This window comes from Chlamydotis macqueenii, chromosome 11 (assembly GCF_036417535.1).
Source record: "Chlamydotis macqueenii isolate bChlMac1 chromosome 11, bChlMac1.mat, whole genome shotgun sequence".
NCBI lineage: Eukaryota > Metazoa > Chordata > Aves > Otidiformes > Otididae > Chlamydotis > Chlamydotis macqueenii.
This window is the reverse complement of record NC_141566.1, coordinates 8354156-8370257: the sequence shown is the minus strand read 5'-3', so window position 1 is coordinate 8370257 and position 16102 is coordinate 8354156. Positions and strand designations below refer to the sequence as shown.

General features: G+C 35.9%; 1 protein-coding gene across 4 annotated transcripts in view; it reads left to right on the top strand.

The window, feature by feature from the left end:
- Nucleotides 1-16102, top strand: part of MTMR1 (myotubularin related protein 1) — a 39456-nt gene that overhangs the window by 8221 nt on the left and 15133 nt on the right. For all 4 annotated transcript variants that reach the window (XM_086756611.1, XM_086756612.1, XM_086756613.1 and 1 more), the window contains 11 exons: nt 1242-1317; nt 2222-2316; nt 2533-2640; nt 3056-3157; nt 3875-3958; nt 4617-4766; nt 5523-5711; nt 6202-6387; nt 9486-9692; nt 10306-10398; nt 15401-15514. In XM_086756611.1, coding sequence (XP_086612737.1) covers nt 1242-1317; nt 2222-2316; nt 2533-2640; nt 3056-3157; nt 3875-3958; nt 4617-4766; nt 5523-5711; nt 6202-6387; nt 9486-9692; nt 10306-10398; nt 15401-15514 — 1404 coding nt within the window. The remainder of the gene's footprint in view (nt 1-1241; nt 1318-2221; nt 2317-2532; nt 2641-3055; nt 3158-3874; nt 3959-4616; nt 4767-5522; nt 5712-6201; nt 6388-9485; nt 9693-10305; nt 10399-15400; nt 15515-16102) is intronic.

Genomic DNA, 16102 nt, shown 5'->3' with positions numbered 1-16102 from the left:
CCACAGAAAGCACTGAGTGTGTTAACTGGTTATGTGCTAGGTAGGGTTTTCCTGTAATGTCAGGTAGTCTAAAATGTAATACTTCACGTAAGCCCCTGTCTGGCAGAGCACATCCATCCTTCTAAGTCTGTAAGTGTTGGCTTAGTATAAAATTCTGTTAGTTTTCTAGAAAATCTAAAGCCAGAGATGAATTTAGGTATCTTTAGAAATTATTTATTAATGAGGGCTTGTGGTAGTTTGTTTGGAGACAGGCAGATCCTACCTGCAGATTTGTATGTGGATCAGAGCTGTAATACAAGGGAAGAGTTATTTGTTTACTGTAACATAGCCCATTACATTTATTCTCACTTCAGGATGTAAAAAAATGAAACCTTAATATCTCATCATATTGACCTGAGAGAGATCACTTTCTCACATGGTCCTTAAAAGTCCCAAGTCCCACAAACCCTTTTATTCTTAATTAAAATCTTTAGTACGCTGTAAATCTTACCTACTGACGAGGGACCCAAAGGATTAAACTTATATCATTGAGGAGTGAAGCTGTTTGCCTAAATGAAAATTTATGGAACTAGCCCTTACTGTAAAATTGCTAATTGTTCTTCTATATTTCATTATTACTTCATTCTTAATCTGACCACCTGGATCCAAAATTACTGTAATGGACCTCTTCCATAACCTGTGGCACTCTTAGTAAGGTATTGATTGAAATAGAGCATCATGGGATGCTTCTGACTTCTTGCTACCAAAAATAGGAAGTTAAAATGTTAAAAAAATAACAATTATCTCAGATGAAAATACTCAATTATTAAATCAACAATATTACAAATAGAAAAAAAATTAATATGAGCTTTAAAATGTTCTCAAGTAGATAAAATACTCCAACTAGTACCTGCATTTATTGAAAGACTAACAAATTAATAATCACAAATTTGGGCTGATCTTATTGTTCATATTTTTGTACGCTGTATGTAGCTAGCATGTGAAACTGTTGCATAAATGCTTTAGTACTAATATGTTATTAACATATATGTCTGTGTAATATTTCTAATACTGAGTTTTGTGTTTAATTCTTTTTTTTTTTTTTTTTTTGCTATGGTACTGTTTAATACAATTGTGCCTTGTAAAAAAATATACACTTCTGGTGTTCCAGTAATCTGGTAGTAGAAGCACTTTGCATCAAAATGTATCAATGTAGTGCAGATGGAAAGTGAGATTTACTCATGGTTTTGGATTTCTGCCAGGCACTGCGGGATGGAAACAAACTAGCACAGATGGAAGAGGCTCCTCTTTTTCCTGGAGAATCAATCAAAGTTATTGGTAAGCATACTATTGAGTACTACACTGAATACTGTTAAATCATTAGTTTGTTTATTTAAAAACAGAATATTATTTCCTTTTGACTTTTGTTATTTTAGTTTAATGCCAATTTAGATTAACTGATATGATGTAGATTTATTTTCTTTGTCTTTTAAATCCAAATATAGGAAGGAGAAATCGGTTCCAGAAGGTTACTTGCTCTATATAGATAATTCTTTATTTATTTATTTATTTTTTAAGACTTAGTTTGTTCCTTGTAGGTGTATGAGTTGTATTTCTGCTAAGGAATGCAAAGGATACTTCGTAGATTCAAAACCTTCAAAATTATGATAGGAAAGAAGGTGAAGTTATGGAAAACTTAGTTTCCAGTTCTTAATGAGATTTATTTCACTTTGGCCTGTGACAGCAAGCTCTGCGTTAACAGTACAGTACTTGTCTAGAAAAGAGTATTAGCTCTTTCAAATAAAAGTGAAAATGAAAATATGATCACGCAACTGAATTACTTGGAGGTCAGTTGCATGCAACAGCAATTTCCCATTTGGATGCGCTCTGTCTGAGGTGAGTGCGGGTGCTTTACACCTCAGAGCAGGGACCAGAGCCGCCTGCAGCTAAGAATGCCAGCGGGGAGCTGTGTTACCTGCCTGCCTTTACTGCAGCCCATGCTAGCTGAGCCCAGCCCCCGTTGCTCAGTAGTTGCTGAGCAGCAGTGGGACTAAGGAATTTGATTGTTTTTGTGTTGAGGTAAAGGCAGCTCTTTCAGTCCTGACAGCGTCTGAAGAGTAGGCTTTCCTGTACAGGTCAAGTATCAGAATTTACCAAACTTGCTGTTTTTTAATTGAAATAGATTTTTATGGAACAAATGCCTATAATAGTAAAACAAAGCTTTAATTGGTCTGTTTTCCAGCTAAAGATGTTATGTATATCTGTCCATTTATGGGAGCAGTCAGTGGTACACTAACAGTGACGGACTTCAGAATGTATATCAAAAGTGTTGAAAGGGTAAGACTTCGCTATCTGTCTGCATATTGTTTCGTGTAGGAATGTTGCTGAAGTAGATTTCAGAAAGTGACAAATTTGGTGTAAGTGAAGTATGATGTTTCACAGCAGTCTATTAAACAGGAATTATAGTTTACTCTAATGAAACATACATGAATAATATTAGTTTGTGTTCCTCCTAATGTAACAGAAATAATTTGGTTTATATTCAAATTTCAGGATCCACCTTTTGTTGTTGATGTTCCTCTTGGAGTCATAAGCAGAGTTGAAAAAATTGGAGTACAGAGCCACGGAGAGAACTCGTGTGGTATAGAAATAGTTTGCAAGGTATGGCATGGTAGACGTTTATTCATATTAAAGTATTTTCATTTCATTTTTCTGTAAGAGGAATCTGCATGCACATGTGCTGTTTTTCTGTCTGATCAGTTCCCTGTATTTGAACCCTACTTCATTTAGAGAATATATTTCAATTCCTCTTACAGTACTTGCAGTCCTAAACACTTCTGCCTTTTGGCTCAAGAGTGAAGTCAAAGGAAAAATGGCTATTTTTGTGATATCTAGCAACTTCAATTATGATCTTAGTCACATGATACGAACACTTAGAGAACTCTGTTCTAACGTAGGTTAGATGATGTCAGCCACTTAGTGCTACGTATATACCTGCCTTCAATCAAATATCTTATATCTGTTGGGTTTTTTTTAATTTATCACAGAATAAAACAGTGTAACTTATTTTTGACAGGATATGAGAAATTTACGGCTGGCCTATAAACAGGAAGAGCAGAACAGATTGGAGATTTTTGAAAACCTTGTAACACGCGCGTTTCCTGTTTCTAATGGGCTGGTAAGTCTTAAGATGCAGAGAAGGCTGTCACTGGCTCTTCTTTTTTTTTTTTGAAAGTGTAGGTGGGGCAATACAAGGGCTGTATAACAAACATTGAAATGTTAATTCATAAAATCTGTTACAGAGCAGGCAAGCTACTCTGACCCTGTTTCATTTTTGCATTAATTCATAAAACATTATGCTACGTCTTGCTCTTGCTGAAGTTATCTAACTTGTACATAACCCTGGACATCTAGACTTGTCTAATGTTGCTGATTAAAAATATGTATGTATTGACTCTTTTCTGCAGTAGATAATTCAGTCTGGAAGTTCTGTCTAAACCAACAAATAAGTACAATTATTCTTGTTATTAGTTAGCTGCATAGTGCTATTTCATTTGCTTGTATAAGTAGGGAATTGGTTGGGAGGTAGGAGACCAATTTCCTCATCCTGACTTTGCCATTGATGTATTGTATAGTCAAGGCAAGTAACTTCAACTCTCTCTGACTGTTTCCTATCTTGATTTTGTTAATTATATAGCGTGTACTTGAAGGAGGAAACTGTCCTTCATTTTCTTTCTAGCACAGTGTTGTCCAGTCTTGACTGAAGGTTTTATATCTGCTGTGTAAGAGTTTCGGAAATGTTATGTTTGAAATATTAGGAGATTCACTGTTTTGGAGCTTATTGTGCGTACAGTCCATCAGACAGTAATTTATGCCCTTGCTTTGTTGTCTTTAGCCTCTTTTTGCATTCAGCTATAAAGAAAAGTTTCCTGTGAATGGCTGGAAAGTGTATGATCCAATGGCAGAATATAAGAGGCAGGTAAGTTATGGAAGTACTTGGTGTATTATTTTTTTCTCCATGTCCCCTAGAGCCACTGGAACGAGAAAAAAGTGTTAAAGAGAACTCAAAAATTTCAGCTCTAGCTACATGCAGAGACTGTCTACATATCATGTTTAGATAATAAAATGCAAGTGGCCTGGTTTTGAAAGTGTTGAGTGCCTGCTGAAGTTGGTGGAGACAGCAGGTGCTGAGTGCTTGAGCAAACTGGTCTATCTTAATGTGCATTCTTAAATCCACATTTTCCAAGTGCTGTTTCTAGAAAATATAGGCTTTATAAAAATTTGATTTTGAATACGCAGCATTAAACAGAAGAATAACCCTAGTTTGTCATTGTAAATCTACAGTTTCCTAGTTGGAAAAGTATTTTTATTTTGCTATATGTTCACTTTTTCCTGAGTGTGCAGCCTGTTAAATGGTTATTTTGCATATCAGTTTTAAAGATAATAAATAGAAAAGACTTTCAGTGTTTTGGTTTATGGTTCAATATGAAGACCTAAAGCTTATAGCTTATTTTAAAGAAAAATGTGGGCACACTTTTTAAAAAAAGGTACGTAGCATATTAAAATATTAATTGCCCCAAACTCAGACGTGTAATTGTCTAACCTGAAAAATACGAAAATGTTTTGCTTTCATACAGGGCTTACCCAATGAGAGTTGGAAAATATCCAAAATTAACAGCACCTATGAGCTTTGTGATACATATCCTGCTGTTCTTGTTGTGCCAACTAGTGTGAAGGATGATGACCTCTCAAAAGTGGCAGCATTTAGAGCAAAAGGCAGAGTTCCAGTAAGTGAAAGTTTTACAGGGAGATATAAGTACTATACAAATTTGTAGCTTATAGGAAATTATCAGCTTTTTTTTTTAAAATAACAGTGGGATGGCTTCCTTTCTGAAAGGAGGGGGCAAAGAAAGAAGAATTAGGCTTGATGGGTTTAGAACTGAAGAGAGCAAGTCAAATGTGAGTCTAGTTGCTTACTTATTGTGCTATGTAATAAATTTTTGTTTGAAGTTGACACTTCTAAGCCACACTAGTATCTGATGCTAATCTGCATATTAGCTTGTGTTCTGATTTGGTGTGGAATGTGTTATGATCATAGTAGTATAGTAGTTATCTTAAAAATAGACAAGTTTTGCAGGTAGCGTGAGAACCCCTTTAAATATTTTAGGTGGTGACAGTCTTCATGCTATAGATCCGCTTAGCAATGTAGTGTACAGGCCAATGGACTTCCACATGGAAGCAGTTTTTCTTCCTCCGTTGTTTTTTTTTTTTTTTCTTATTATTAGTAAGATGCAGTAGCAGACTTAGGTTTTATTAGAAATAAAAGCTAAGATGTTTAGAATCACTTTGTATTTCAAACTCAGATCTGGGATGAGCAGTACCAGTGTGCTGTCAGTGTAGTTTTGCATCAGGTTGTCCTTAAATATGCATTTGTTGGTTTGCCAGGGAACAATGCCATGTAAGCAGTGTGATTATCTAATTGCACTCTGGCCTGCTGCTTTTATAGTAGTATAGTAAACGAAAATAATTTTCTTTTATTCCAGGTGTTATCTTGGATTCATCCTGAGAGCCAAGCCACAATAACACGATGCAGTCAGCCATCAGTAGGCCCAAATGATAAACGTTGCAAAGAAGACGAAAAATATTTGCAGACAATAATGGATGCCAATGCTCAGTCACATAAGCTTATCATCTTTGATGCCAGACAGAATAGCGTTGCAGATACAAACAAGGTAGGTTGGTGTCGTAACTAGCATTAGTAGTTCTGTCCTTATTACAAGGCTCAAGATTGAGTAAGAGATGAGGATGAGGAGAACTTAATGTTGAAAAAAAGATAAAATAAGGTCTCTAAAGAAGGTATGGGAAGGAAGGTAAGTTTCTTGTAGCATTTTGGAAAGGCTGGCAGGAATTGAAGGCAGCATGAAGACAGCTGAGAAATGGTGTAGTAAAGCCCACACAAGACCAAAGGTTTCAGTAGTAAAAAAGGGATTGTATATGGATGTATTATCAAATGTAGCCTATTACAATTAAAATTTCTTTCACCTAAAAAAAATACCCTCTTCCTTCTTAGAGAAACAAAAGCAAAAAATATGGTTTTGTTAGTGATAAAAGAATCCCTTATCTTAGAAAATCCTGAAACCTGACCAAAATAACTCTCTCAACCTTATACTGAAGTCCTGTACATGTTCTTTTCTTAGTCTGTTTTTACTTTTTGAATGACAGGCAAAAGGTGGAGGATATGAAAGTGAAAGTGCCTACCCAAATGCGGAGCTGGTCTTTCTGGAGATTCATAATATACACGTAATGAGAGAATCCCTGCGTAAACTTAAAGAAATAGTTTATCCTACTATTGATGAGACTCGGTGGTTATCAAATGTGGACTCTACACATTGGCTGGAATATATAAGGGTAAAATACTTTTGATATGAAAGATAAATTGTTTTTTTAAAACATGTTTTTAACTTGCATTTCTGAAAATATTACTAAGATAACATCTACATTTAAGTACATTCTTTGATCAGGATAATCTTATAAAAAAAGCTTAATTTTTAAATGGTCACTTAGAACATAGCATTTTAAGCCTTCCATAGTAGCATTGTATTTCCAGTTTTATGTACTGGTAGGTAATGAGTTAATCGCATTTAGTGTTGGATGATGTTTTATTTTCTTGAGATGGAATGTTTGTGAGCAGTCCAGGGTTATCCCTGCTTTTTGGAAGAATGCCCTGGGAACTTCAGATTATATTTGAACAACTGCCAGAAGGACTTGACTGTAGATTCTGCAGTCGTTCTCATCCTTCCCCCCTTCAATGCAATGTTAGTGTCGCGCAGCTATGTTTTCATGGGCTGTTTATAGTCAGTGCTCTTCTGGGTTATAATCTGCTCTATTATTTAACATAATATTGAAATAAATCACTACCATACTCAGTTTTACAGTCTGTTTCACTAACCTCTGAAATGCTTTTAGAATAGATTATTTCATTACCACATCCACTCCCCTGTTTATGATGAATATGGATGGAGTTTTATTAACAACTGGCTCAAATGTCACTCATGCAAAACATATTTGGGATTGTTCATTAGTTTTAGTCTTCTATTAACTGGTGGTTGCTAACCGCTGCAGGAGAACCAGTAGAGGGAGCAAACACTTAAATTAAGAATTAAACAAATTTAATGATATTTGGGAACAGTTTAATTTTCTTGTTCTCTTGAAATTGGACTATTTTAAACAGCTTTGGTAATCTGAATATCTGGAGACCTTTTCTTATCAGTTTAGCCTTAAATACAATAGTCTAGTTATAAATTGAAGTTGTTTGGGCCAGTGGGTTGCCTTTCATTGACATTGACTTCAGTGGCGTTCCTGGGCTTAGATTGTGTCAGAAGTGGACCTTGATACCGCTGTTGCACACGTGACAATAGCATAGCAATTTGAAATTTCATTTAAATTATTTTTAAGAGTTGACACACATGTAACATTCTTCATGAATCTGTCCCTTACGCGATACTTCACGTTATAGTGTTGACAGCAAAAAACTGCAGCCTTATTTCTTGAAGTTGCCATTACTGTGTTAACAGTGTTGATAGTATCTCCCTGTGCTTTTATCCAAGAATTGCTCACCTTCCTTGCCTGTTTTATTTGGCTTTTAATAGCAATTGAGAAATCCACAGCTTTACTCTAACGCATCTTCTGTTTTTTGGGCTCAGATCAGTGTGATCGTGTCCCAGTTTAGTGCGATACATTACTGGAAATTCACCTTCCTAGCAGTGGGCACCCACAGCACTTTGAAGATGGTCTGGGAGTGTCTGGGGAGGCACCAGTAATGCTCTGTGTGCATGAAGACAGTAGTAACAACAAGACTAGAGTCACTTGGTGCTTTTTGCACACCCAAGGTGTTTGCTCATGCTCTCCAGGGTATTTTCTGTCCTTCAGGGTAAAACTTGTGCTACTTATTATTTTTAAACCAGTTCTCATTTTCTAAACCAATCCGAAGCCAGTTATTCATTAGGAGCCCTAACTGAAATACTGTGATGGTTGCTAAGTTTTGAAATATCTATAAAGAATAAGAATAGTTTGTGGAGGAAGCTGTTTTCTAAAGGCTTTTGTCCAAAATAGAATAAAATGCTTCACCTGCTCCACAGATATTTACTGAATTAATAGTAGCCCTGTTTTCTGTCTCCCATTCTCTGCTTATTGCCTGTATCTGTTCTGTCCTTTTATTTTCAGAGGTATCTGTGTTCTCTTCAGTACAATTTAGAGCAAGCTATGCATACCTGTATGTTACATAGATTAGTTTTCTGCTTTTATTGAGTAGCAAACTGTTTTAATATTTGCACTTTTTCAGTGTAGTAGAGCTTTGTAACTGAAGTAATTGGCAATTAACTATCTCAGACCACAAGCTTTATTCTCCCATAGAAGCTTTTGTATTGTTTCCTGATATTTCCATCCTAGCATCCTTCAGTTTTACCGTAAAATACAAGATCAATGAAAGATCAATGAAGAATCGATGAAGTAATGAAGTCTCTCTAAAGCATGGTTCTTGAAATAGCTTTGAAGACTGGTCTTGCGCACAGCTTCTCCAGTGGATGCTGGCTTTCCTACTTCCCAGAAGATGTGTTTACATGCCTGGGAAAGGAAAAATGCGAGTATTTTGCAAGATTCCATTTTCTGCTGTTGGAATGCAGATAGGAATTTCTCCTGTGGTCCTATTCTAGTGGTTGGTTTTTTCCACATCTTTTTCAGTGCCATGATAGGTCATGTTACAGAGACAGATCTTTGCAGGAGAGACATTATTCAAGTTTTTTAAAAAACACACAGTGTCAAGAGAGGGTTGGTTTTTTTTTTTTGGGGGGGGGGGGGGGGAGAAGAATAACAAGTGCACACAGGTGATCTCAGTCCTGTGCCATCTCTGTCCTTTGCTCTCCAGCACGCTTCTGAATCCACGCTAGTAGTGGCCTGCTGATGGGTTGAATACCATGTATACTTCATGCACCAACAAATCAGGACAGGCTCCCAGCCCAGGTTTCTGGGTTTGTTTGGATTGTGTTTTGATTTAGATTAGCTGGATAGTTTGTCCCTTTCTCTAAACTTAGTAGTTGAGAACTGAAAGCTAAAAGTGATTGATTACTGTGAAAATGAACTTTGGAAACATTGAGCCTTCATCCTTTGGAACAGGTTACAGTATTCGTGTCTTTTCATCATGATACAGAATTTCAGACTTAATTTAGAGAAGGGATTCCCGTGTTCTTTTGCTGTAGGCTAGAAATAGTAGAGAACTGACGAGCACTCTGTCCTGGACGAGAGAGTGCACAGAGATTTTGTACCTCTAGGAGTGTACGTACCTCCATTTTGAAACCTCTGATTTAAAGCAATATTGTCCAGATGATTATGTAATTTGTCTGAAAATTTAAAATACATTAACCTGAAGAGTGTAAAATTATAACTTTTTTTTTTGTTAGAGTTTTGGTTAGTATTTAGTATGCTTGTTTGTTTATTTTTCTTTACTTAAGATGCTTCTTGCTGGAGCAGTAAGGATTGCGGATAAAATTGAATCTGGTAAAACGTCTGTAGTGGTACATTGCAGCGATGGTTGGGATCGAACTGCACAGCTTACTGCGCTGGCTATGCTTATGCTGGACAGCTATTATAGAACTATCAAGGGGTTTGAAGTTCTTATCGAGAAAGAATGGATAAGTTTTGGACACCGATTCGCAATGGTAAGCGGAAAGATTTATTGTGCACTTTGTCACCTTCAAGGCTTTTATTTTTGAATAGCATGCTTTCTCACAGTACTCTGCTGCATTTTAGTTATTGTCTCTGGTGTCTTCTTTTAGTGGTGTGAGCGTGCCAGAGAATTGTGACCTCTTCATTTGTAACAGGAAGTCTGTGTGTGAGGTACAATATAAAGTAAAGTAAATAAGAATTAAGTGGCTTGAACATAATGGATTAAAAAAAATCACATGGCTTTTTTATGGGGAAGAGAGATTGTAACGCATTGCTTCATCTTTAACAGTCTTATGAATGAAGAAACAAGGAAAACAATTACGGTGTCTAGAAGGTAAAATTGCTGGAACTATTACTCTGATTTAAGGTTGAAGTGTTTATTTAACACATGGGCCAGTGGGGAATTAGGACATAAATTATTATGACATTTTGTGGGCTCTGACTCTTAAGATGCTTTAGAAGAAATGACATGTAGTTATGGCAGGTGGATATGGAAGATTTGCTTGTCTTGTTCACCATTGGAACATATTTAAGAGTTACTCAGTTGTTGAGGTGGCACTGTAAATACGCTAGACTGCAATAAAAAGTTTGGGTTTTGACTTTCAGCGGGTAGGACATGGAGATGATGATCATGCTGATGCAGACAGATCTCCCATTTTCCTTCAGTTCATCGACTGTGTTTGGCAAATGACAAAGCAGGTAAGATACTTAAGAATATATTTCTATGAGGTCTCAGTCTTTATCTTTGAAAGGTAATTCGTGTAGGAGAACACATTCCTTTGCAGAGCAGTACTATCTTTTCCTGAAGCTGGTGGCGCTATGGCTGCACAGTGTACACACAGGGAAACTTTTTGCTCAAAGTGAGGTACAAGGAGCTAGAGTAGAAGTACTGACTTGAAACCAAAATACCAGGAATCCCTTTTGTTTAAAATAGACTTTCAAAGGATTCTCAGATTACGTGAATGAGAGTTATTGATAAGATAAATGATTTGCATTGCATATTCACTGATGGAGTAAACGTTTGTATGAATTTATGTTGTCCTTAAAGAAACAGCAAAAGTCTCAGCTGATTGTGAACTGACAGGAGGAGAGGGTGGTTCTATGTGTGTCTCAAATGTGAAATGTAAGTTAATGTTGGCATTGGTAAGCATACAGAACAGTATTTCTAACATACAAACCTATTCACAGATAAGTTTTCTTACTTCCAACCGTGCTTGCTTTTACCTCTGGATCAGGGGAGATCTTGAAATTTGTGATATTTAAGACATCAAAATACTAAAATTATCATTTTTTTTTCTGAGTGTGTTAAATTATAGGACGGCTTTGACCTTCATTTTCCATATTTGTACCTCCATGAGCATAAAATTAAGATTTTTCTGAGCTTTTATGTTGCTGTTCTTTAATGAGGTTACTCAAATAGGTTGTCCCCATGAAGGCTTTATTTCCAAGTAAATTAGAAGTTCTTGACTCTTTTTTTCTTCTTCTTTTTTTTTTTTTCCCCTCTCCCTCCCTCCTCCCCCCCCCCCCCCCCCCCCAAGCCTAACATAGATCTATGCTCTTATGGTAAAAACTATTATACTGAAGTCTGTATATGATGTGATTTGTTTTGAAGGGTTGTAACAGCCTGGTTACATATGATGCTAGCACTCTCAGATCTCTTACCATAGTCGTCTTGTTCTGAACATGGTTCTTTAAAACTTATGTCATCGTTTCCAAAACTTTTATTCAAAACAGTTGTCTTTGGTGCATTTTGAAAGTTCCCTGCTGTAATACTGGGCCATTGTCCAGGGTCCCTTTAAGACTGTCTCTTTCTATGTATCTGTATGTCAGCATTAATATGCTGTTTAGTATGGCTGGAGAAAATAAATGAAAAATACTGCCCCTCTCAGACAAAAGCTAATAACAATAGCAAAGAGAAGCAATTCTAAACACCTGGTAGGAACAAAAGTCCTCTGGGGACATCCTTAATTGAGAGCAGCCTCCTCTATTTTTGTGATCTCCCTTGCTGCCTCCTATTTATTGCTATAAACAGTTTAGTTCTCTCTAGTTAAAAAAAAAAAAAAAAAAAAAAGGTGAGCAGTAGGGGGGAATCTGTGAAAAATTTGACAATATCACATCTGTTCAAAACTTGGATCCAGAAACTGTTCTGAAATTAATGAACAGCAGTGGCATTAAAAAATCTTTAATGTTACAGCAGGAAAAAAAAAAATTGAAAACATTATTCTTGGAGAGTTCTTGCCAACTTATTTTTTAGTTGACTTCAGCACCTAGAGAATAGATGTGAAGACTGTGATAACCTTAACACAGGCCTGTGAAAACCAAGATTCTATTTTGTCCTTGTGTAGATCACTTGCTTGTAAACCAGTGCTAGTTTTGTGCCTAAGAGTCCATGGTATATATGCAAAATGTTCCCAAGCTCAAATAAGTGTTAATGGCTGTGGGAGAGTGTAAGGGCTCAGGTTTGGGCATGGGCTCAAAGCAAGCCAATTTTCTCTTTCAGGTTCTGAGAATTACATTCTTAAAACAGTCAGGGAGTTCTTAATTCTTAATACAGTGAGGGAATCTCTAACTTCCCACTAAGATACAAATTTCTGGGTAACTTCAGACAGTGAAACCTAATCCTCTAAGACCTTATGTTTTCCCTTGTTTTTTATGGTCTTCATGACATGCAAATACAGTAATAGAGAACTTGAGAGAATTACATAGATGTCAGATTTTAATAAAAAACATATGGTGAAGTGATTTCCCTTGTCTGTTAGTAAATTCTGGTAATTTTGAATAGCAGATGTCAAATCGGAAAGGCCACATGTGATCTGATAAAATACTGATGCTCTGTTAAAAATGAAACAACATTGTAAAATTTGCGTGTAGCATTGCAGCTCAAGTAGTATCTTCCTAGGTTTCATGAACAGTACCCACACAGGAGGAAGGTTTGTTTAAAGTTGGTAGGCAGTTGCTACCGGATGTCATCTGTTGCCAGAGCTGTGTTTTTTCACTGATTTCAGTAGCATACTCTGTTACGATACCGAGTGTTCAGTTAACCTGATTCAGTCCGATACCACAATCATAAGAACTATTCCGCAGAGTGTTTCAACTTTAAATCTTACTGTGGCACAGAAGGAGTTCATTGATTAAAAAGCAAGTTTATTTTGCATGCCTCCGAATCAGATGCCACTTGGCATCATCAGACTTTTAAACAAGAAAATTCTTTTAAATACCTCCTTTACAGAAACCCCCAACAACTGCAGCAGCATCAAGTGGGAGATCTTAATGACCCGTGTGTTCTCTTACAATTAGTGGATTAGACAAGAAGTACATTTTCATTTGGGGAATTTTTCCACCTGAATCTTCAAACAAACGCTAATGGGCTTGGAACTACAGAGGAAAGCATTTTTAGGTCAGTGATTTTTCAGCAGTGGTAATAGAAGCTTTACAGTCTTGATACATCAGCTCCAACAGTACAACTCTTGTATCCAAAGACAGGGTTTCAATAAAGTGCTATCACTTATTAATAAATTAGTTGGAGTGCAACCACTGATGTATGGAATTTTGAATATGCTTCACTGGACTGGAATAGTGGCCATGTCTACATCCATCTGATTATTATGGACCCGTCACAACACAGAAGCCTAATGTGACAAGGCTCATTAAGTATTTCAGTTAAAGGGAGTCCCTTTAGGAGAGGCTTTGTCTTGAAAGTTATTTCCAAATATCATTTTCATCCTTTGCAAATTATTTTTGCTCTCTGTATCTGACTGCTGCTTTGGGCTGGATGCAGGAGATAGACTTTCGAGATCCACTGCGTTTTCTCCTGACTTGGTTCAGCACACCTGCTTCTCAAGTTCTGCTCATACTTTTAAAGAGCGTAGCTGTGTTGTTAACATCATTGTATTGTAATTGAGTTTTGGCATGATTTCCTAGAGAGCAGGAAGTGCTGTAAGTGATGGCTTTTGAACATGACTGAAAAAGAGAATTTGATAATCTTAAGTTCCTACATGTTTTATGAAAACAAATGGCTAAGTGATTGAAAACAAAGCAGTGATTTGAGAGAGAAGCCCCGGGCTGAGCATGCCATAATCCACAGCAGAGTCAAAAGAAAAAAGACTCCTGTTCATTTTGTGAGCCATGATATTGATAATTTCCTTACTCAGAATTTTCAGTTGAAAATTGTTATACCTTTGCTTGAGAAGTCTTGGAAAGAGAATGTTATTTTGATTTAAATCATATTTGACTTAAATCAATCTTCTTTTTAAAGAAAATTGCTTAAAACTTAGAACTTTCAGGGTTTAATACGAGCACACTTGTTGTGTGTTATTCAGCTTTTTACTTTCAACATGAATACACATTTGCCCTTCATAAATCAGAGATGACACTGAAGAGGAGTTTCTGGATCAGCTAGTTCATCCGCAGTCCCAATTGCTGCGTTATTCCTCCTAGCTATACTTGTCCTCTTTTTTTTTTAATATTTAAAGTAGCTCTTGATTCACTCATGCCAAGGTGTTCAGTATTCTTCAGTGACATGTAACAGAAACCAGTCTGCTGCTTTCTTCAGATCTGAAATGTTGACTAGAGATTTCTCCTTATAGCAGGAAATTCTTCCTTATGAATCCGTAACTTTGCATTTTATGCTTCTGTAAAGATTTCCTCCTTAGTGGGAATGAACAAAATTTGATTCATTTATTCTGAAAATTAGTCTCCTATAACATTCTTTTTCATGATAATGGGAGAAGTGCTACTTCTTGAATTTTCCTTTAGTCTTCTAAATTTTTTTTTCTCCTAAATGTTTATCATTTTGTGTCTGTGTTTGAGACCCTTGTCATGCTGAACACAAAGTTATTTTGACACATCAAGCAGTTGTCATATGTAGTCCTGTCATAAAATTTGGTTGAAGAAGGGCCTTTTCCATCTGAATAGGTATCAGTCCATGCAGTTTATATTAATTTATTCCTTTATGATTTTTAGAGCACTACAGATTAAGTTGTATCTTAAACATTTTGAGTGTTTTCAAATTCCTTACTCTTTTTCCTCAAATGTATCAGGTAACTTCTGCTTGTGAATAAAATACCTAGGGGTGCTCAGCAGAATAACAGTTATTTCATTTCAGATGTGCAGGATTTACTTTCTGATAGAAAAGAAGAGGGATTACAGGCTTATTGTACATAGCTGATGGTCAGCTCAAGGGGTGGAATGGAGAAAAGTAACTTCCTTGGGTAGAAAGTGAAAGAAAACATAAATATAAGTTAAGCTTATTCTACGTGCAGTAGTCTCTGTTCTCCAATTCATTGCATCTTAGAACAGGAAATAAAACTCTTAAATGTCATCATCTCCCTCCACCCCCCCCATGATTTATTGTCCCATAACAGGACAAATAAAGCAAATGTTGAAACAGTTGGGGTGAGTTAGGACAGAATACTGTTAGAGCTCCTTAAAATGAATTGCTTTGTGTCATTGGTTTCACATTAGCTGATGTTTCTGTGTTCATGTTCTAATGTACTTGCATAATGAATGTAAGGATTGTCTCTGAGGAGTATTTATAAAGAAGTGCGTAGGTGAAATGTATTATTGCTCAGTTTTCCTGAAAATAATCAATAAAAAAGAAAAATCTTATCTGAATATTTTGTTTATTCTTATGTCTGTGTTTCTTCCTTTCTACGCTGCTTAAAATAAAGTTTAAAGTAATTTTACTAGTTTTTTATTTCAGTTTCCTGCAGCCTTTGAATTCAACGAGTTATTTCTGATCACCATTCTGGATCACCTTTACAGTTGTCTCTTTGGAACTTTCTTATGCAACTGTGAAAAAGAAAGATTAAAAGAGGTAAATAATCAATGTAATACACATTCTTAATTTATTGATTTTATATGAAAATGCTTAGAACACAAGACCTAACAACATCTGAGCTGTGTTTTTGGATACATTTGTTGAATGGTGTTGACAATGGGGACATGAAATTTCATGGTACGAGAAATATGTCATGAATGCCCTGTTATTAAATGAGGTGCCACTTATTTTTCTTTAGTTATTATCTGTTCAGGGGCTTGATGGTTTTAGAAAGTCCTCTTTCAGATATTTCTACCAAACATACGCAATTTAAAATAATCATTATCAAATTATATTAGCATTTCTTTCACTATTTCCAAAGGAACTCCTATGGATGACTTTACAAGTCACTTTAGGACATAATTAGATGGAAGTTACAGTTGAAGACTACAGAAATGTAAAATATCTAAATGAATGAAGTTAGGATTCAATTAAATATTTTTGAGTTTGGAAAAAAAATTAAAAATTTGTTAATATTCCAAGTACACTTTTACTTACTTTTGCCTTTGTTGTTTTTAATACTTCATATTTTTTAAAGCAAGTAAGAATTCCTTGCCGTATTTAGCTTTGTTGGTTTTTTGGTTT